The sequence below is a fragment of the Narcine bancroftii genome, chromosome 14 (genome assembly GCF_036971445.1).
Source record: "Narcine bancroftii isolate sNarBan1 chromosome 14, sNarBan1.hap1, whole genome shotgun sequence".
Lineage (NCBI taxonomy): Eukaryota > Metazoa > Chordata > Chondrichthyes > Torpediniformes > Narcinidae > Narcine > Narcine bancroftii.
This window is the reverse complement of record NC_091482.1, coordinates 32,597,331-32,620,574: the sequence shown is the minus strand read 5'-3', so window position 1 is coordinate 32,620,574 and position 23,244 is coordinate 32,597,331. Positions and strand designations below refer to the sequence as shown.

General features: G+C 42.9%; 1 protein-coding gene across 1 annotated transcript in view; it reads right to left on the bottom strand.

Moving 5' to 3' along the window:
• Positions 1 to 1,131: 1,131 nt before the first annotated feature.
• LOC138749324 (CAP-Gly domain-containing linker protein 2-like) overlaps positions 1,132 to 23,244 on the bottom strand; it is a 35,365-nt gene continuing 13,252 nt past the window's right edge. Inside the window, exons 3-9 of the mRNA XM_069910540.1 lie at positions 22,531 to 22,591; positions 10,612 to 11,526; positions 6,799 to 6,856; positions 6,621 to 6,704; positions 5,212 to 5,368; positions 3,476 to 3,635; positions 1,132 to 1,338 (exon numbers count right to left, since the gene is read on the bottom strand). Coding sequence (XP_069766641.1) covers positions 1,132 to 1,338; positions 3,476 to 3,635; positions 5,212 to 5,368; positions 6,621 to 6,704; positions 6,799 to 6,856; positions 10,612 to 11,526; positions 22,531 to 22,591 — 1,642 coding nt within the window. The remainder of the gene's footprint in view (positions 1,339 to 3,475; positions 3,636 to 5,211; positions 5,369 to 6,620; positions 6,705 to 6,798; positions 6,857 to 10,611; positions 11,527 to 22,530; positions 22,592 to 23,244) is intronic.

Below are 23,244 nucleotides of genomic sequence, written 5' to 3'. Positions count from 1 at the left end.
CCACATGGGTTTTCCCCACATGCTCCAGCTTCAATTCTCCAAGATGTGCTGGTTGGTTAATTGGCTACTTTTAACTTGAGTGGAGGAGAACAGGGGGAGCTGGTGAGAGAAAATTGGTACCAGGGAATAGATAGGAAATGGAACTGGAGCAGGCCAGACTGGGCCAAAAGACATAAGAAACAAGGTTATAAAAAGCATTAAAATAGGCTAATCTAATGTTATCCCTGCCTGTTATACTGATATCTCTATGTGGTGAATATCACTCAATATTCTATGCTGAGATAATTTTATAAACTCACTTTCCTTACACAATAATTTCACAGATGGAAATAAAAATATGTAATTTAGTGCCTGAACTCCCCAATATGTAGCTGCAAGAGATGACACTGTCCGTGAGTATGGCTTGAATGAAATAACTCTATGTTCCTAAGCATTCTCACAGCTGTGAATTCATTGGATCAGAATTCTGATAGAATCTAATGCAAAATTATCTGGAGTTAATAAGAAAATCTGCTGATGCTGGGGTTGAGTGCAATACACAAACATGCTGGGGAAAATAAGTAGGTCACACAGCATCCATGGGCAGTAAAAGGTAACTGACATTGGTTAGGGTTAGGCTTACCCTTTATTACCCTTCTATGTGATCTGCGGATGAGAGGTGACATATCAGAGGGCTACAAGATCCTGAGAGGCATAGAGGTGGACAGCCAGTGCCTTTTTTCCCCAGGGCAGGAGTAGGAAGCATCACAGGACATCTGTACAAAGTTAGGGGAGGAAATTTAGGGGATACCTCAAGGGGAAGTATTTTTTAAAAAACACAGAGAGTTGTGGGTGCCAGGGTTGGTGGAGGACAGGCACATGGATGGAAGAAAAATAGGTTATGAGGAAAGGTTTAATATTGATTTGGTAGGAATATATAGGTCAGCACAACATCAAGGGCTGAAGGGTGTGTGCTGTGCTGTAATATTCTGTTAGTGTATTGCATACTTATCCGGGCTTGACCAGCTGGCAAGTGCATTTGCCAAGGTGCTTCACAGGAGCGTCATCAAGCGAGTTTCGCTGTGAGCCACACAACATACGACAGAAGATAAAAAAAGCTCGGCCAAAGTCATTCATTTTAAGGGAGAGGCTTCAATCGAGGGATTTTTGGTGGATCTGGGCTCTTGCCTGCATGGCTTGCATGAGCTTCTCCATCTGCTGGTTCTGCTCCAGGGCACTCCTCAAGGCCTCTTCAGTGTTGACTAGCCTCTGCTGCAATTTGGAGATCTCTGTGTCCGTCTCAGTGTCTTGCAGAGAAACAGGGCGCTTTTTCTGGTCTGCTTTGTACTTTTCAGTTCCCTAGAAAATAGCAAGAAAATCACCGTCGTGTGGCGCTGTGGTGAGCAATTCTTCAAATTAAAGCTTGATTGTTCTTCAATACAGTAGAACTTAAATAGGAAAATTGGTCAGTCAAGGATTTCACTAGTGTCCAATAATGATTCACAGCGGGTGGGCATCACCACACAGCGCGTGAAATTGGTTTCTTTTCAACTTCTTCACCTTCTTCATTAATTTTATTCACCTCATTTGCAATTTCCCCTGTTACCTCCAAGTGGGGAGGGGTTCAAGAGGATGAGTTTGCTCAAATAAAGACAGCGAGAGAGAAACAGCATTGTAGCCCATGGTAATTTGATCACAGTATCACTTTCAATGCATGTCTGTCCTTTATCGCACGGACCTGGTAACTTTTAAATAGATCCGTGAGCATAGTCGATTGAGTGCTTGATAGGTTTAAATGCATCTAACATTGTAAATTTACATACAAAAAGCCACATCAGCAAAATAAAAATGCAGAATTAAAAGTGCAGCACTTTAAAAACACAAAGTCAAAAATCCTGTCAACAGAAGAAAAAACCTGAATTTAGGCAACACCTTTTGCATCCAGAGGGTGACCAAATCACCGCATGGCCAATGGTACCAAGAAAAAGCAAAGCAAAATGGTATTGCAGCCCAAATTCTGAACCTCTGAGCGATATTTCTGATGCAGACAGTGAATGCTGGGTAGGATTTATGAAATAGACAACAGAATTAAAGATTCTGATGCAATCCGGGAATTACTGTGGATTCCATCAGAAATCCTTCAGCATCACTGAGGAATACCTTGATATACTGGGCTGTCCTTTGTTTCTCTTTGTCTCTCTCTGATATGTAGCTGATCTAGACAACAATACAATACAAGAATAATTCTTCTGTTCCAATTCAATATCTATAAAATGTATTATAATTTCCAGAGTCAACTTTCTTTCACCCCTAAAATATCCATGTAATTGGTCAAAATTGACAGGTGCTTCAATTCTGGTATAACATGCATAAAGTAGAAACTCACTCATTCCCAATGTAGAAGTCCTCTCATGCTTACAACATGTGACCAAAATAGTAATTAAAAATAATCTGTGCCTGCACTTTCCACAAACGCTTCCAAACTCAATGGATTCAAAGTTGAGCGATCTTTATACAAACTGTTGAACGGGGAGGAAGATGTACTAACTACAAATTTCCAGGCCTTAACTACTACTGTGCTATTTCCAATTCTGCTTTTATCACTGAAGACCATCACCAGGAGGTTCTATTATAGAAGACCTTTTCCATCCAGCCCACGGTATCTTTAACCCACCACCATCAAGGAGGTACAGGGACATCAAAATCAAGACTGCCAGACCAGGTTGTAGTTTCTTCCCACAGGCTGTGAAATTGATGAACAGTGTCCTGTATCCGTGTAAATCACCCCAAATATTTCTGATTATTTATGTGGTCATGGTGTGTTTTTGTGCATATACCATGATTTGGAGAGACACTGTTTGGTTGGGTTGTATATGTACAATTAGATGATAATAAACTTGAACAAGCCAACATGGACGGAGCCCTCCTCTATGGTCGCCCACATCTGGCTCCGACATTCACTGCTGAAAATGAGATTGCTCTTCCCAGGACAACCCAGTGGCTTGGCTCATTATGTTGATGTAATCGGGGGAGCCCACTGCAGACCCCAAATCAATCAAAGTGGATTACCTTGTTGAAAAGAAAATAAATTACATTTATTCAATGAAGAAACTTTTCCTCAAGATGACTTTGGATTTGCAAGTAAGAATACAGCAGGCCATTCTGCCCTTCAAGCCTGCTCTACGATTCACTGTGATCATCTGCACCCTGTTCCTGCCTTCCCTCCATACCCTCTTCATCCCTCTTCCCAAAATTGCTTGACACAAGAGCTACATACAATTGTGAGCAACAGCTCGTACGATTCCTGTCACAGCCAACGTATTCCACACATTATATGTCAAAGAGTTGCATGTGGCTTACGATCTGTGGATCTAGCCCTAAGGATCGATAAAAAAAACCCCAAGCTAACCAATGGTTGTATTTATTGCTCCAAATCTAAGCTGCATCTTCGAGGCTGGAGGTAAATGCTGGTGCAAGAAGCTACTTGCTCACTCACAAGAACATAGAGCTTCTCTCGGAGGACCTTGATATCTTCCTGGAGCTTCTGTTCCTTCAGTCTCCATTCAGCTTTATGAACCTCCCGGCTGAGGTCCTTTTCTCCTGCACCAGTGTGACGATTGGTCTCCAGTAACAGTGAGCGGAGTTCATTCAGGTTCCTAGTTTCAGGGATGATCGAAAGGTTCAATGACAAGAGGCAGGTGGATGCCACAAATGGAAAAACACAAGCAATTGGAAAGGAATAAGCATTTTGGTAGTGGATGCCCATCACATAACTTCACGTTTTTAAAAAGATGCATGGTAGCAGGCCCTTCTGGTCCACAAGCCCGTGCCACCCAAATACCCCATTAACCTACAACCCCCACTAGGTTTTGAAGGGTGGGAAGAAACTCGAGCCCCTGGGGAAAATCCACGTAGATATGGGGAGAATGTAACCATGCTGTTAGTCTAGCCCAAGTTTAAAATCAAATTGTGAATTGAAAGGTGTCTCCCTGCTGAGAAATTCTATAAATATTAAAGTGTAAAACAGTCCAAGTTGCTGGTGATTCAGCAATGAACTATAAGGGGTGAATCAACTTTTCTAACCCTTAGTCACCAATTCAAACAGAAACCTTTGAGTGCCGCTTCTCACTGTCTCCCCTGGCAGAAATAAAGGCCGTGTGTGGGAGATGCCTTCTGGGCAGAGTGCTACTTGATGGAGGAAGGAACATGAGAATGAACTTAAGCTGTATGATGCTTTCTCCACAACTACAGTCCAACTCCGATTATCCAAAATCCTCATTTATCCAACAAAAGTTTGGACCCAGAAGTAATGTCTGTTCACCTCTGAAAAACTTTGGATAACTGAGGATATCCCATACTAATCAGAAGTCCTCTTTTATTCAAAATTTGTTTGGAGGCGAACTGACCTCACAAGCGGTCGGAAGAATCCATTGTCCCAGTGTCATCAAGGAGAGTGACCCTGCTGGGCAGGAGCGGGACCTCAGGCTCCTGGGCAGGAGTGGGGACCTTGGTGTGGAGGTGTCGGTGATTGTCAGCAGCATTTGGGAGGGGGAGTATGCGCAGGCGAAGAATGGGTCTGTGTCGGGCTCCAACGATGACACGAAGCCGAAACAGCCCCGGCAGGAATGAGCCCATGGGGAGACAAGAGCCTGCCGACTTGCCAGTGGATGTTCTACTGGGCCTGGAAGCCTCCCTGATGATCAACAGCAGTGGTGAGGACGTGTCAGGGATTAGCAGCGGCCAGTATTTTTTTTTGGTGAGAATTAAACATTATTTTAATGCTTAAACATTGATATATGATTTGCTGTTGCTATTGGGCTGTTTTTAAAAAAATGACCAGTTCTCTGAAAAATTCAGTCTGGTCACGACCATTTCAGATAATCGGAGTTGCACTACTTCTGGATGTTTAAGTCACTGTTACATCATTCAGAACATGGCACCATTTCTCATCTAACCTCCCAGTAAACATGTCGCATTTCTGTTCACAATTCTCTGGAATGGAGTCCACGAGTCCATTTTTGTTTCTTGCGGACTGACGTGAATTCTCTCCTGAAGACTCAGCAGTGACTTTTGTTCAAATATCCTTACTCTGCTAACATTTTTCACGGTTGGCCGTGCTCCTTCTACCCCTCACCCCAAAGCCACCACCTTCTCCAGCTATTACTGCCACTCAGTGAACTCCTTCCTTGCCTTCCTCCACAATTTGCGTCATTGCTGACTTTAGACTCTCACCTTTCCTTCTTCAGCAGCTCTTGACTAATGAGGACCAGCTGACCGGAGGCATCGTGGGATTTGCGGGTCAAAGCCTCCAGCTCCATCTCCAGTTTGACTTTTTCCTTCGTTGTTGCATCAAACTTTCTTTCGGAAGATTTGGACTTGTGTTCCAGAGCTGTGGAATCAAAGAGAGGCTAATATTATCAACTTATTACTTCATAAAAATTTTCATACTTAGTTATTCTATGTAATCAATCAAATCCCCTTTGTAAAGCTCGAATGCAGTGAAATACAATTATAACCAATTACGCAAGTTGAACAAGTTCTTAAAGGCACACGAGTTGGCAAATGCTCACAGAGGAAGAGTTTAGGGCAGCACGGTTAGGACAGTGGTTAGAGCAACGCTATTACAGTGCCCGCGACCCGCGTTCAAATCCGGCGCTGTCTGTAAGGAGTTTCTACATTCTCCCTGTGTCTACATGGGTTTCCTCCCATCCTTTAAAACGTACTGGGGTGTGCGGGCTCATGAGCTAGAAGGGCCTGTTACTATGCTATGTGTCTAAATTAAAATTGAACTCAATGGGTCGCGCAGTGTCTGTGAGGCATAAAAAGAACCTTCGACCTTCGTCAGGACCTCTGCTCAACCTGCTGAGTTCCTCCAGAGGATTGTGACGTTCTTCAAGAAGACATGGAGTTACAAAGAGGACTGAGGAGCCAATTCTCTGAGGCTCAGGTGGCTAACGGCATCGTCACCAATGAGAGGGAGAAGAATGCTTGCGATTCACAAGAAACCAGAGATTAAGGAGCACAGGGCTGTATCAAGTTGTGTTGTTGGTGCAAGCGACAGAAATCAGGAAAGGGAGACAATAAAAGGAATCTAAGTCAAGATCAACTGGTTCCTCCAGCAACCTGCATCCAACTTGAGAATTAAACGTTATTCCCGTGAAGCACAAAATATCGTTCTTTTTGCCCAAATGCATTCAGTTAATTTTTTTAAAAGACATGCAGCGCAGTAACAGGCCCTTTCAGCCCATGAGTCAGTGCTGCCCAATTTACACCCAATTAACCTACACCCCTGGTACATTTCAAATGGTGGGAGAAAACTGGAGACCCCAGGGAAAACCCACGCAGACACAGGGAGAACATACCAACTCCTTACAGGATTCGAACCCCAGTCCCAGATGCTGGCGCTGCAACAGGATCTGCCTAACCACTACACTAACCGTGCCGACCGAGGGTAACGTGGTTCCATTAATTACATTATTTAAATACCCACAGGAGGAAATAGTGGAAAGTTTGCCGATGAAAACTGCAAGCCTTCCTTGCAAATTTTCTCATTTTTATATATATATAAATAATTTAAATGACAGAAAAATAGTATTTTTCTCACCATAATTCATAATGTCAATCATCTTCAAATGACTTACCCACAATCTGTGTTTTTAATAACTCAATCTGCGACGACATTGAAGAAACGTCCTTTTCCCTTTTACTGAGCTTGTCTAACAAATCTAAAGGGGTCAAGGCAAAAAGTAGAGAAAATAAGGCTGGGCGATCACTCCAGATAAAATTTCCACAACAAAACCTTAAATCATGTCAAGTCACCTTCTATCGCCTGCTTCATTTTCATTTTCTCTTTCAAGATGTTATTGTTGTTGATGGCCTGGAAATACATCAATGACATTACTGAGGCAGAACAGGTAACACTCAAGCTCTCTGTTTTTCCCTCAGGGCTCAAGTGGGAAATATACAACTAATGCTCTCAGAAAACAAGCAACAAATTGTGCACTGTGAAATTTGGCACCAGGAGCAATCAATTGCATACAACGGGCTGAGCATTTGGAAGCCCATGATAATTTCCAACCCTTGTTTCCACAGGGTCAGAAACTATTCATGACCTGTTCCATTTGGTGGGAACATCTAATTGTTGCAAATTATTTGCAATGACATGGTAATTCAGAAATCTTTACATGGATACTGGAATTGGGCAGCGTCTCACGTGGACAGGAAGTTATCAGGGAGAGCAGGGTTTTTTTTAACCCTTGTCATTAGTGGGGTGTTTCTTGATAAGGAAGACAACCCCCCTTGGAAGAGAGAAGCGAATGAATGTCAAGATGGCGTGAATGAATCCATGATTCAGTTGCCTCTTATGGAGTCCCTTTAACCTCTGCAATATCTGGAACCAGAGAGTTTGGCATGGATTAGATAGGTCAAAGGGCTCTTTCTGTGCTGTAGAGTTTTATAGTTCTGTGGAACTAGAGCATTGTTCAAAACTCTCATTGGTTTGGATATGATTGCTTGAAGTTACTGACAGGAGTTTGAGCGTGGGAATTCAGTTGTAAGGATCAATGGTAGCTCAATGGCCCAGGTCAATTCACCCCATGCCCCTCTGGTGCCCACGAGCAGATTACAAAGGCAAATTCTTGTTCGGCCATCAAAGTTGGTAAGTGGGCAGTAGACGGAGCTCAGAATCCTTGCAAGAAGACACCCCATCATCATCATCCAATTAAGCCTATTCTCGGCTTCATCATGCAACCCTGAAGTTGAAGAAAATATGATAGATCCAGGAGCTGGGAAGCATGAAGAGGCAGATCTTTGGTTAAGAGTTCATTTCACAGAAAATAAAAGGCAAGATTAAATACAGTGGTCGCCAAGTGCCTTCACGTTCAGCACAAACGATTTGTTGTTCCTGCGCAAGGTCTTGTTGGCATGTTGCTTGCTGCAGTGAGCAGTGTGGTTAGCAAGCATCAGAAGGACGTGCAGCCGTTCAGTAAGTGAGGTTGAAGCTTGTTGTAAAGCATGAGCACAAGAGGACGAGAGGAAAAGACAGTCGTTATAGTCCCCAGAACAGTCCACATGTAGTAGTGGTGGAGCAAAGCCATGCAAGTTACAACATATATTGTTAGTTTAGAGGGCCGATGAATCTCACCAAATGTTGTTTGTCCTCTTCGGTCCTGGTTGGTCATTGAGGGGTTCAAAAAATAGCAAAAAGTGTCACATCAGAGGAGCCTGAAATAGACATCAAGAAAGGAAAGTCGAGAGAAACTGGAGGTAAAAATCACAAGGTGAAAACTGGAAGTCGTTCAGCCCTTCTTGTGGATGAAGCCTTCTTCCGCAGCGAACTGAACGGAATTGGTTTGCCTGCAACGTCCTTTGTCACCCTCAATGAAAAATCCGCGCTGGCAATGCTCACGTCTGGTGCATGTATTCTCATTCACAGAGAACTTGCAGAGAGGAAGTTCGCCGAGTGGATGCTTGGGATTCAGAATCTGCATGGTGGAAGGTGTAAAAAGGCAGCAGACCAGGATCAACGGTCACCTAGGGTTGGTAGGTGAAGGGGGTGGGGAAAAGAGAGATACCTGTGGAGTAGACAAGCATTAGTTTCTTGACTCTTGGGGTGAATGGCCTTTCACTGTTCTGCAAATTGATGCTTCCCTCCCTGCTCTGGAGAATGTGACAGTGGCATATGTGCCTTCGCTGTGATGTAATGAACAAATCCGACCAATGCGGTGGCTTTAGAGCACTGAAACACTCTTCAAAGCAGCAGTCCTGTTTTAACATGTACTTGGTTACAGCACTTCTCTGCCCTCTACAGAACTGAAGCAAGTCTTCAGAATTCCCCATCAATTCAGGTGATCTTCTTGCTCAAATGCCTGATTTCTGTCTGATTAGGAGCACTTGCACATCTGAAATGTTGAGGACGCTCCAGATGAAGCTTCATAGTACGTACTTACTAAGTAGGTGATCACAGAGAGGATGGATTGCCTGCATCCTCGGGAAAAGGTCCATCTGAATTCACAAGCACATCAAAGTCTGAACTTTAGTCAAGATCTGCTGATGCTTTGGCTGCGGACTGTGCCAAGGAGATCCTGTCAAGTCCACATGCCCCACCACCCATCCACCCAGTGCCAAACTGAGGAGACCCTGAATTCAGGTAGCCATTAAGTTAACAACTGCAGGCAGCACCAAGCCTGCACAAGGTGGCACAAGTCAGTCATGGACTCCGAGGAAGGAGATTGTCTGACTTCAAGACACTGGCAGGATTCTGGGAAACCTCTGCTTATTCAATAAAATGAAAACAAATGATTAGCCACTGTGTTTAATCGCAGAATCTATACAGCTTCTATTGCAGGGTCTTTATATAGAAAAAACTTTTGGAATGACTGGATGGTTTGCATAATGAGTCAAGTGCAATGCTAGTGATTCCCAAACCGTTTTGGCTTCAAATCCTTCAAAATAATTCCTGTATCAATCCAGAACCAGCAGAATAATTCCCAGCCGCGGTCTTTAAGCAGGTTTCCAGCAGGTGGGGGCAGCGGCAGCACTTTTAACACAGAATCAGAAGGTTCTGGGTTCAAGCCCCACTGTAGGTGAAAAGAGCCAACCCACAACGTTGTGGCAGGTGTGCCAATGGGAGAGATGCACAGCAAACAGGCTGGCAGAATCCACCAATCGGTTGCCATGGTTGGGGCAACTGCATGGCCTGGTTGGCAATGAACAGGTGCAATGTAGAGCACCTTGCAGACATTGAGATGCAGCTCATCAACACTGGGTTTCCTAAATTTGCACATGTAAAGGCACTCAGGGCCTGATGAGGCCAGAGTTTCCCACCTTACAAATGTACCCTGTCTGCTCATCAGTGCTAATATTTTGTGTGTTCTAGTAAAGGCAAGCAAAAAAGTATCCTTCAGGTGAGACATTAATCCAAAATAACTATCCATCAGGGGGGTTAGGTGGAAATAATGTGGACATCCTGAGGCAATAACATGCCAGAGGCACCCAAATCAATGGCTGTGGTAGACAGATGGAAATAGAGTGGAGATCAGAACCAGGGTTAGTTATCTAAAGCCCACATTTAACAAAAATAGCTTCCTCATTCATTATCTTTTACTGCCCCTTAGCACTGATTCTTTTCCACCGGGCATTCCATCTGGAGTACGAGCATCCACTATGAATTCCCCCCCTCACTGGTCACAGAACTGTCCCTGGGGTAGGGATCCTAGCCAATTTATTACTCCTTAAAACAGTTACCAAAACATGGCTTCCATTGCCTGGTGAACAACCAGGGCCCCAGAGTGGAAGTCAAACCGTGGGACAATCGGCTCGCTGATCTCCATCTCCAAGAACAATTGTGCTGAGAAGTAATGAACCTTCAAACTACATTTCAAGTAAGCAAACACATTTTCCTGAAAGTTATTTAACACAACTTCAACTCAATGTAAAGACAGCACATAACATTTAATTGGTCTATTACTTTAATATGCTTAAAGCCTGGATAATTAAATTCTTTGTTAACTTATCCTTGATATATTCTGAGTTGGTTTTACTAAAAGTTCAATAGGGCTAACATGATTTCTCCAAGCATAAACAGACCAGAGATATTTTAATTGTTTCTTTTTGTGTGTTTTATTCTCATACTTCGGAACAGTGCCGAGCTTCCATCGCTTGCAGCTTTTCCTGCAGGGTCTTGAATTCTTGTTTGTGTTTCATCTCGGATTTCTGGAGTGCCTCATAGTCCATCATTTTTCTCTCAGCCACTGAGATCTGCTCTTTTAAGAAGCCAATGGCTTGAGCTTGGTCCTTGTATCCAAGCTGGAGTTTCTCCTGCTCACTAAGCCTTAATTCTGTGTTTCGGAGCTGATCCCTGGCTGCCTGGAGCTCTTGCCTGTGTTGACTGGTTGCAGCCTCCAACTTGTTTCGCCAGCTGGAACTGCACTCTTCCAGTTCACATTTGGCTTCCTGCAGCTTGGCTTTGAAGCTCTCCTTTTCCTTTATGTGCAGGGCCATCTCAATTTCACGCTTGGTTTTTAGGTTCTCCCACTCCAGCTGGTGTTCCATCTTCAGGCTTTCGATGGTGGCCCTCAGCTCAACCAGCTCGCTGTTCTGAACATCAGTACCTGAGATGAATGAAACCTTAAGTTCCTCAAGAGATCTCTGGTGGTCAGACACCATCATATCCAATTTTTTCTTCCAGTTGTCCATCATCTCCATGTTCTCCTTGGTCGCTTGATGGAGTTTCTGCCGCAGCTCACTGACATCGTGGGAGTATTTTTCATTGCTGGCCTTTAACTTTTCCATTTCCTGCTGGCACTCCTGTAACCTGGCCTCGTACTTTTCCCTCAGCAAGATATTCTCCGTCTGGTGCTCCTTGTTGGCCGACAGCAGTTGCTCACGTAACTTGAGGGCCTCTGACTGGAGAATGAGACTCTGCTCAGCAGTGCCTGAGGCATTGGAGTTTCTCAGTCTCTGTTGCAGCTCCTCAATCTCACTGTTGCGTAAATTCAATTCATCTTCAAGTTGTGCGATTCTAGATTTTTCAGCCACTGTTGTAAGCTAGAGTCAGAAAGCAGAGAAAACAAAGTTAATGCCCAGTCATACAGCCACTCTGGCAGCTTCTGTCAGTGTTTTGTAACTTGACTATCTTCAATATCGTGACTGACAGATGTTTTCTATTATAAATATGGCCTAGTATATTCAGGACAAGAGGTGGCTATTGGACCCACTGTATCTGCAACAGTTGAAGAGCTACACACTCTTCCAGGATGAGGCTCCATAGTGTTGCAGGTCACAGCTTTTGATGTAGATATCCAGGTAATGTTTTAACATGCTGAGGGGTTCTGCCTTCACTACCCTTTCAGGCAGCAAGTTCAAGATCCCCATAATATTCTTGTCGGGGGAGGGGGGGTGAGGTCTGTCTTTCCTCGTCACTCCTTAACCCTTCCATTGCTTACTTTAAATCTGGAATGAGAGGTCAGAGGAAGCAGATTTAATTACAACATTTAAAAGGCATTTGGTCAGTTACTTCGATAGGAAAGAAGAGGAATACGGGCCTAAAGCAAGCACATGGGAATCGCAGAAGTCTGCATGGATAAGGTCGACTGTACAATTCTATGACATATATGTCCCCTAGTTTTTGATCCCTTTGCTATGGGGAAGAGATCCTTCCTATTAACTCTGCCAAAGCATCTCACTGTACACACTTCAATGAAATACTTCCTCAATATTCACTGATTTCAAGAAAATAACCCCAGCCTATCCAGTCTTCCCATGCTGGCCACATCCCTCTATCTTATCTCCTCTGACCCTCTCTTTCTTGTAAGTTGGTGACTGAAAGTCAATGCAGTGCTCAAGCTGTGACCTATTGCATAGAGTTCCAACATGAACTCCCTCTTCCGTTGAATGTCCCAGCTATTGAAGGAAAGCATCCTTTGCGCCTTTTTAACCAATGTATCTATTGGTCCCACTAGCTTCAACAATCAAGGCATGTACAATCCACAATTGCTTCATCCCTCCAAACCTCTCATCACCTCCTTTTTATTGTATTCACCTTCCTTGATCCACCTGTCTTGTGAATTTACCTACACCTCTATATTAAATTCCATTTTCTGCTGCCTTGTTGACCGTAGTATCTGTGTTCTCCTGTCGGTGAAACTTTCCTCCTCCCTGTTAAGCACACTGCCAATTTTTGCATCATCTGCATGCTTCTTTATCATCATAACCTCTACATGTTACTTCTAAACCATTAATATAAATAATAATAAGGTCACGGTACTGAACCCAATGCACGGAACTCACCATTCTCATCATTTTGGATCCAATTTGCCACTCACCCTCAGATCTCATAACCTGTCACTTCCACTCTGCCATCCGTGATTTTCTCAAAAGTCTTGCTTAAATCCAAGGAGCGCACATCAAATGCATTATCCTCATCAACCCTCCATTTCACTTAAAAAAATGGAATCCACTTGGTTAGGAAGGGTGTTGTGTTAACAAATATTGAGGCTTTCAAACATCATTCCAGAGATAAGGCAGCCTCCGTTTATTCCTTCCTCGTGTAAAACAACAAAAACTGGTGACCCCATGTTACTAGGGGAAGGGTGGAATGTTTCCAGGAATGTTCTGCATTGTGATTGTTTGTAATGTGAAGCCATGTCATTTGCACATGCTTCAAGAAATGAGAGTTGAAAGGATCAATTTTGTGTTTATTTACTTTTTCCCCTACAAAAATTTTGCTCCCCAGATCAAATTTTTGGGCAGTGATTTGTGAATTCTATAAGGATGAGTTTTGGTTACACAAATGACATTAACGCAGAGGTTAAAACACGAAAATCTGCAGACACCGTGGTTGAAGTAAAAACACAAGATGCTGGAGAAACTCAGATGGTCAAACGGTGTCCTTTATGTAGCAAAGTATATAACTGATGTTTTGGGCTTGAGCCTATCAAGGTATGGCCCAAAATGTCGGTTATGTATCTTTACCTTTGCTACATAAAGGGTACTGTTTGACCAGCAGAGTTTCTCCAGCATTTTGTGTTTTTTTAACAAGGGTTGCCTGTGTAATACCATGTGCCCTCCAATTCTCTGCCATCATCCTTGCAGCCAGGGAGGACTGATACTTTTTCCGATGTAATTACAGTAAGTGCACAGTTAAGAACTAAGATTCATGGTGGTGCTTAGCATAGTCCCAATTAGTATGTACAATGGAGGTGTAATGGAGGATTTAAACCATGTTTTTTGCTCCTGCAAGGCTGAGAATCAGTAACCCGCTTGAGACTCAATGGACATAAGCTAAATTCTACCATTGGGCCCAGAGATGCAGTTATCTGACAAAAAGACATCTGGTAACAAGAATGTTTAATCTTCCTGCTCATTAACTGGTTGCTGTTTGAGATTGATGGGATTTGGTTGGTCGCAGACTGACAAGCGAGACCTCGCAGCTAAGTAAATCATTGTATTCAAAGTGATAAGCTAGAAAGTTGTGGTATTTGATAGAAGCCGAGGGGTGCTCGGTTATCTTTTTTTTTGTGCAGGGAATAGGTGCTTGGGTAAGCAGTTTTTGGGTAATATAAGCCATGGTCCCACTCTCTGAGGGGTGGAAACATCTCTCAGCTAGAATAAGAACTTTTAGTGTCCAACCAACGTCCCGGTTGGGGGAGGTGGAGAAGCTGCTACCGGCACCCCAACAACCTACTACAAATATGCGGTCATTGCCTCTCTTCGGCAGTTGGGACCAGTCCAGGCGTTGATAAGTATAATTGGGAAGGGTTTGCATATTGTAGTTTGAATTCAGCTTTAGATTTAGTAATAAAGATTTGTATAAAGTGAAGTGCTCTCGGCGTGTGTCTCTGTTTTCTTTCGGTAGCTCAAACACTGTGACCAATCTAAAATGAACTAAGTGAGAGGTACAAGTTTACCCAGGACAGGAGGTAATACAATTATATCTGTTGCATAATAGTCTCACTACATCCAATCAATTTGGTGGTCTTTTATTCTATTTCATTAACCACACTTGGGCCAGTGGTTCAAAATTATCCCAAGGCCATTCCTATCCAAGGCCGGTTCCCAGGGCTTCCCATTGATATGAGCAACCCAGAGCAGTCTAATCTTATGTGTCGTTATCCATTCTCATTACAAATTGTGAAGTGTTCACCATTAATGATGCTGTGAGAGAAAGAGAGACCAGACCGAGATTGTGAAACACAGAAACACAGGAAAACCAGGATTAAGAAAAAGATCCAAACGGATTTCCAGACCAGGAGAATGGTCGAGGCTGAGACCAAGCAAAATTCAGACCAAGAAACAGGCTGAGGCTGAGGCCAAAAAATGGACATGAAGAGAAGGGGAACAGAAGGGCAAAAGGACATTTGCTCTGATAATCTTGATCCCTTCTCTGGTTTTCAACGTGTCTGTAAAAGTGCAACTCCATCCCTCAACTAAAAACTGTCCCTTTTATAAAAATTCATTTTACAGGCCTGACCTGGAAACTGATTCCGCTGCTCTATATTTTATCAAGAAAAATGCATGAACATCTCAGATATGGGCTATTTGGTGCCATTTCCAGAAATAGCCTTGGCTCAGCTTTCTGAAGGCCAGCTATGGTTGGTTTTCAAACACCTGATGTGGAATGTCATGAATATCTCATACAATCATGGTGGACGATTTCAGATTAATACTTCATGTCTCTACTGATGAACACAATAAATCAAGAGGCTGTATTCTATCTACCCTCCGTCCTATTGTCCTTTATGTTCCATGAATATACTTCTCCTTTAATAAGAGTTCTTTTTTGCTATGTTAAATAATTTGTTCATTTAAGTAAAAAAAAACTTTCATGAACGAGTCCTATTACAGGGTGGAATGAGAAGTGTAGTGGTTATCGCAATACTGTTACAGTGCCAGCGATCGGGACTGGGATTCGAGTCCTGCTCTGTCTGTTAGGAGTTTGTATGTTCTCCCTGTGCCTGCATGGATTTTCCTTGGAGGCTCCGGTTTCCTCCCACCGTTCAAAAAGGTACTGCAGAATGTTGGTCAATCAGGTATAATTGGGTGGCATGGGCTCATGGGCTGAAAGGGCCTGTTACCGTGCTGTATGTCTAAATTTTTTTTTTAATTAAAAGATAATAAACCCAAAAACACATGGATTTGATAAAGTCAACCTAACATGGTCTGGTTGTTTTGGTAATTTTTTTGTCCTACTCTCTAACATTTGCTTTTCTCATCCTACAACCACCCCCCCCCCCATCCCCCACCCCCACTCTGATTGGAAACACTTTAGCATTACTTTTGTCCTGCTCTTCATCTTTTTCCTTTGCCAGCACAAATGACCCTCTTTGCTGTAATCACCTTTTTAAAATGTTCATATTTCAAAGAATATCCTCAGTTATATATCAGGTTGAAGGTCAAGGACACTGAAAAATATTCATGAGAGAGAGAGAGAAAGATCAGAGCTTAATAGGTAATAGCCCTGATTTGGAATGAACTTGGTCTCATTTCCCCACCTGAGTCAATGGTATATGGTCTAGGGCAAGAGCTGACAAGGACGATACAGTGACACAGTAACAATTTTAGAGTCACTCCTCCGAGTTCCAGCAACCCGGGTTCCATCCACGATTTGCATGTTTTCCCCATGGTTTCCATCTGGGGCTCATCCCAAATATGTACCAGTTAATAGGATGAATGGTGTCTTCAAATTAGTGAGGGGTAAATGCTGGGGGAACGGGGAGGATGGGGTGAGTTGATGGGATTGTGGGGAGAATGAAGCAAATAGGAGGGGAACTGTGTGCTTAATGCACAGTTTGGACTTGGTGAGGTGTTTCTCTACTCCACGAGTCCGGATAGGCTATGTTCTGCCAGAACACGAGAAAAGAAAGCTCTCCAAAGAGATGGACTTTTAAGGCACATGTCGAATCCCAGACATAAAGGTTCATTACAGTCAAACCTTCTCAAGCTGCCTAAAAATCACAAAACATTGTTTTCTCAACATTTTTAATTGAAAATAGATTTATTTCTGGAGTGAACTGGATAATGTGATTCGTTTTTGGATCATTGGGCCTGCAACCTACCTTTGTGGGGCTGACACAATCCATATTAGGTCTGCGAGGGATCATTCTCTGTGCAAAGCCCTATTGTTCGGTAAGAGCAGGACAACCTAGTCTTCAGTGTTGCAGTCGGAGACCTGTTCCTCTGGCTGGTTACTAACTTTCCTCAACTCTGGCTCGCCTCCACACCCTCATCCCCTGTAATTCAGATTCCCAACCTGACTAGGATCCCCCTGGGATCCTTGAATGTCCCAGCCCCTGTTCTATTCTAACTTTCCACTCCAACACCACCTGCATCAGCCCCAATGACTCGTGCACCCCACCTCCCCGTCGCTATGACAATCACTCTGTGCAAACATGCCCTGCTGTTCCTAGCTCCAGTTCATTTCTGTAGATCCCTTCTCAGCAGTTTCCTCCACCGTCGTTCCTTCAGATCTCATCTCTGTCACCTGCTCTAGCAATAATGCCTCCCCACAGCGCTCTTATCAAATTACACTTCCCAAACTCCCAGACCTGGTTACACAAGGGCTCCCATTCCTGACACCTGTCCATTAGCCAATTTTTCTGCCTGCCAGAAACATCCGTTTCTTTGAGCTGCCCATATCAAAATTGCTCTTTACATATTTGTTAAAATTATTTCATTGAAATATCACCTAAATAAACTACCACAATTAATCTAATGGAACATTCAATCATTGATGAAGACCAGAAAATATTTTATTTCTAGCTTGAAAAATGCTTTGAAAATGTACCAGTGAATCTGCAAAAAGTCAGATATCTGTAGGTTATTCATGGTGCTCTGTATTGCCCATCTACTGTCCTCATAACTTTAGACATGACCTTCAGTCTCACAATATGGTTCCCTCAGCCCCAGCCCAATAACACTTCCGCACTGTTGTAATACTCATCCTTTCTCACACACTGTAAAGTGCCCCCCTCTACTCACCAGTGCCTCCCCTCTATTTTTATGTGATTAATTGTTCCTTCCAAGCCGGTGAGAAATGAGTATAAATTAACCCATCTTTAAGATCATTACTTTAAGACCAACCAGTAATGTTTGAACCCAATTTAAAGAACTCATCAACAACAAGAAAAGCATGACTCAGCATCTTCTAATGGAAAACCATAAATCCTGTTGCTTCACATGCAGCCAATGCCACTCAAAGCTGGAGAATGTAACAGGCAGCTTCCTATCACATATTTAGCAAACTAGAGGATGTGCCAAGCTTTTGTAGAGCAGTGCCAAGCATTAATAAAAAAGCTTGCAAACACAGAAGTAAAACTAAAATCTCATTATTTATCTCTCAATGCAAAGCGCAAGGCACAAACCAAACCCAATCAGCTTAAAAAAAAAACAAAACTGTGTAATGCCACGCTGTCCTCAGGCAAACTTTGACACAGGTGGGCAGAAGGCCACATCAACTGGTTTTACCCGATTGTCTTCAAACTCCTTTTGGAGTTTTCCAGCTTTGGTCCTTTCGAACAGCAGGCTGTGTTCGAGCTCCCGAATACGGGCAGTCTCCAACTTGGTTTGGGTCTGTTAGTCCCAAGGGGAAAAGATGCAAAAGGAAAGAGAGGGAAAGAAAGAGAGAGAGAGAGAGAGAGAGAGAGAGAGAGAGAGAGAGAGAGGCTGTAATAGCTCAGCACAATGAGATCAACAGGGAGAGGAAAGCCAAGTGGAATTGTGTTAAAAGTTAAACTCTAGATCAAGACCTCTGTTTCATCTTTTGCAAAGTGCATTCTGCAAAGAGTGGAACATTTTGTGTGCAAACAATCTGTTGCTGATCCTTCATATAAATCATTTGCAAGCTGCCCATCAAACCTTTCTTGCTCTTCCCACCAGAGGGAGAACTCCCTAGGCTGCAAGGCCAAGACTGAAATGCCAGCAGTGCTGAAGGTCCCTGTATGGCAGGATCATTGCAGTGACCAAAATGAGAGCTGTGTTGCACGCCACCACATCTGTCCCTTGAGTAAGGGTTCCACTCCCTCTTTCCTCGGTTACAGAAATAACAGAGGAGAGAGTAACCTCAAAATGAATCAAATAAGAGCTACTTAAGAGTAAGCTACCACTTATTTTTGTTTGCTACCCTGCATTATCACAATATAACCATAAATTTTATGGGTGGCACGGTTGCAACACCCTTATAGCGCCAGCAATCGGGTCCAGGGCTTGAATCCCGTGCTGTCTGTAAGGAGTTTGCACATTCTCCCCGTGTCTGCTTGGGGTTTCTCCGGGGGCTCTGGTTTACTCCCACCCTTCAAAAGATACCGGGATGTAGGTTAATGGGGTGTAAAATGGGCAGCACGGACCTGTAGAGCCAAATTGGCTTGTTACCGTGCTCCATGTCTCCATTAAATTAAAAAATTTATTACATCAAATGTTATTACAGCAACCTGGGTTCGAATCTGGTGCTGCCTGTAAGAAGTTTATAGTTTCTTCCCATAATCTGTGTAGGTTTTCTTCAGGTGCTCTGGTTTCCTTCCACCCTCCAATACATATGGGGTTGGTAGGTTCATGCCCAAAAGAGTTTTCAATCATACTGCATCATTAAAAATTAAACATTAGAGGAAAGGAACAATTAGTGGTTATGAGCAACATTGAACTTTAGATGCTGAATTTTCCATGTAAATGCCAAACTATTACCTCACCTTAACAGTATATATGTAGATAGACAGAAATCTCACTCTGGTAGGGGTTTCCTCAAATATAACTGGAGAGAGTTTACAATACAACAATCGCGTTTGTTCACAAGTTCCAAAATAATGTAGTCTGACATTAATGTGGTTTTGAAGCTTCATTATAGAATTCTAAGGAGACGGCAGCAATTCACAGACGCATTTTAGATGCATTTCACCAAATCATGGGCACCGATACCAACAGATGCACAACCACGTAGTTCGCTTTTAATTCTCCTCTGAAATGGCCCAACAAGCCAGGTGAATCAAACCTTCATAAGCCTTATTAGGAATAAAACAGGGTAGACCACTCAATTGTTGAATCCAGCACTCAAATCAAGCCTCAAAAGTCCTTATCATGAGTATTTGGAAATTAACTGGAGAATGAGCTGGAAACATCACAATGCAGCCAAACGTCCAGAATTATTTCATTTCAATAAAAGCTCCAGATTTCTCCCTCATGGTTCCTGGGTATGTCCTTTCAAAGGATACAGAGGTGTTTGGAACAATGTTATACAGATTGACGGAAGGCACAGGGAAGGGGTGGGCAAGGGCAGAGTCAGCGAGAAGCCCTCTGCGTTTACTTTTCTCTACATGAAGTTCCACAGTATCAGGTCAAACCCAAGTAGAAACAAGACCAGGCTATTCAGCCCCTCAAACACAGTCTGCCATTCAATTAGATCATGGGGAAACAAACACTTTTATTAGCTTTTCATGACGGGCATGTTTCACAAGTAAGCTTTAGAGGGGTTCTCGGTTTAGGTGGGAAACCATAGGTAAACAGGGGTGGAGCTGGGAGGCGGGGCCTGTCGTCACTACAGCACTCTCCCAGTGAATCCCAGTTCACTGCAATGCCTAAATTTAAAATTTAAAAAATAACTATAGTCCAAGTTTGGGCCCAGGAGTCAAATCCCAGATGAGAAACTGACTGTTCTTTACATCAAAACTGCTTGGCTGTGCATGACCATGAGAAGCCCATGTTAAAATAAAGTTGATGGAAATCAACCAGACCCTTCACAAAGGTGCTGGTGACCATTGGAGTTATCTCAGTCCAGGGACAACACTGCAGGGCAGAGGCCTGGGTGCAAGCATCTTCTGCTGTTTCAATGACCTTCCCTCTATTCCTGGTGCCAGAGTGAAGACATTTTCAACATTCAACAAAACTCACAACTTTTGACAAAATAAACAGACCAAACCCACATCTAACAGAACCTGTATAATGTTCATGATCAGCGGCCATGTAGCAAGACACAATTTCACCCAGCACATTGCTGGAAATGACCATCTAAAAAAAAAACCTGTAACCAGCTGTCTAAATACTGTGATCACAGCTGAGTCCCCTTGAGTAGGAGCATCACCTCCCAATTCCCCAGTGTGATTACCCAATTACAGGCCATGTGATGAATATTTTCCATTTTTACTTGAATGTAGCGTGAACAACTGAAGTCCCATCCTCGCCACCATCATGAACATTCATTCACCATCAGTGTTCATTAATTACAACATGTACCACCTAGAATGGCAAACTTACTAAGGCTACCCTTTCCCACAACCTCTGAAATGTAACGGTGTTCCAGGAATTCTCTACCGTGTGCATTGTGGAAGCAACTTCACCAAACAGACTGCATTCCAAGGCAGCAGCTCACTGTCACCTTGTCAAGGGCAGTTAGAGATGAGCAATAAATGTTGGCTTGTCAGTGAAACATACTTCCAATGAGAGAACAATAATATTATTGCTGAAACAATACCTGTTACTTTCAGTAACTTAGTGCAAGTGAGAATTCAATTCAAGTGATAAACCTACGCCAGCTAGGTGATCTCCACTCTATGCTACTTTGGTCACTTCCTATATTAAATAAACACTCAAAAGACAGAAATCAATTAATAAATGGTCCAGAAATAGTGGAATAACTACTTTGGCACAATCTGAATTTATCCCATTTTTTTGCAACACAGCAGTTTGGTCAGTATCTATTTCATTCAACAAGTTACCAGAGAATGTTTTTATGTATCACACAAAATTATACACACAGTCAGTCAAAACAGTAAGTCTATCTATTGATTTACAAAATGATACACGTAGAATGTAAAACATCAGGTTGACACAATATTTTTTTGGGGAGTTTGATGGGAGCAGGTTGGGGGGAAATGATCACAATTACATCCTCCAACAGTATAACTTTAACCTGTCGCGATTCTTTCCGATCCACCTTCACAGAGGAAAGCGTTCAAATGAGCTCACAGGGAAGAATTTATAGGGGGATTAAGTTCAAGAGTTTAGAAGTCATGTTGCAAATCTACAAATCTCTGGTGAGACACTTGAGTTCAGTTCTGGTCACCTCATTATAGGAAGGATGTGGAAGCTATGGAGAGGGTGCAGAGGAGATTTACCAAAATGTTTCCTGGATTGGAAATTAAGTCTGATGGGGCAAGGTTAATGGAGCTGGGGCTTTTCTCTTTGGAGCATAGAAGGATGAAAGGAGGCTTAATAGATGTCTACAAGATTGCGAGAGCTATAGATAGGGTGGATAGCCAGTGCCCGTTTCCCAGTTTGAATAGCAAATACCTGAGAACATGCACACAATGTGAAGGGAAGGAGGTTTAGGGGAGACATCAGGGGTAAGATTTTATGCAGAGAGTGGGTGCCTGAAATGTTTTGCCAGGGATGGTGGTGGAGGATGAAACATTAGGAGCATTTAAGAGATTCTTAGACAGGCAGATGGATGAAAGAAAAATAGAGGGTTACGAGGTAGGGAAGGTTTAGTATTTTTTTAAGGAATATATGAATATAAGGGCCTGAACTGTGCTGTAGTGGTCTATATTCTAATTGGCCATCTCCTGTCTTGGAAGGGGAATGGTCATATGCTGTAAGAAGGGTCTTAAAATTAAGATCTTGTTTTATGAGAATCACTGAAGGAAAGAATCTCTGTTGTTGGAAAATAGAGATTAAAACAAACATTATTTTGCACTCAGTTATTTTGGAATTAATTCAAGGAAAGCTTTTCATATCTTGCTGACTTGCTATACAAGCTGCCAATTTATACCTGCAAATTTACCAAAATGTTGGCATTCAGCCAGTGAATCCACCAAAACCCATGATCTTTGGGTAATTAAAATATTGAGTTCCCTTTGTTCTTTAACAGTGTGGTGATACCTGAATACAGCCACCAATCCACTGACCAGTGCAGGACCACCCAGACCCAATCTCACTAAAACTAAGTTAAATGCCAGAAGACCAGTGCAATTTCAAGGTTTGCCTTCCAGCTTGGATGTACTGGTGACGGACCCAATGTATTTTGAATACCAAGGCATCAATCATCGCGCCTGTGTTCAACACAATTACCTCCAAGTCTCCTTTGGTGATTGATTCTTCTTCCACTCGGAACTGGAGATCCTCAATTTTCCTAGAAACCATGAAGGTAAGGGAGTAAGATTAAAATCACACCAATTCAAACACGGTCACACAATTCCTTGAGTCAGCGTCTTGGAAAATAACAGGATTTTTGAAAAAAATTGGAGAGATAAAGATTCTTACAAATTATAAAAGGCTGGTGATAGAGTCCAGAACTGGGCCCCACAATTCACCGCATCCCTGGGAAACATTTTCTCTGTCGACATCAATCCTTCTTTGTCTTGCCCTTCTATTGCCTCATGCCTTCCACAATTTTATGTAGCTCTATGAAGGTCACCAACAGCCTCCTTAGCTCCAGGGAAATCAAGCCCTGACTATTCAATCTTTCTTTCTGACTAATGCCCTTCAAACCAGGCAACATCCTGGTGAACATTTTCTGCACTCCCTCCTGTGCAATCACAAAATTCCAATAGTGTGGTGCCCAGAACTGCACACAATACTCCAGATGCAGCCTAACCAGTGGTTTCCACATGATATCCCAACTCTTATTCAACGCTCCAAACTGTTGGAGGACGTAATTGTGATCATTCCTCCTGTAAGGTAAAAACATCATGAGATGGGACCGGAGAAGGAGTCACCCAGAACTAAGGAGTAACAGAATGCAGATGTGACCTTGTACACTCAAGATAAGCTTTGCACTAACAA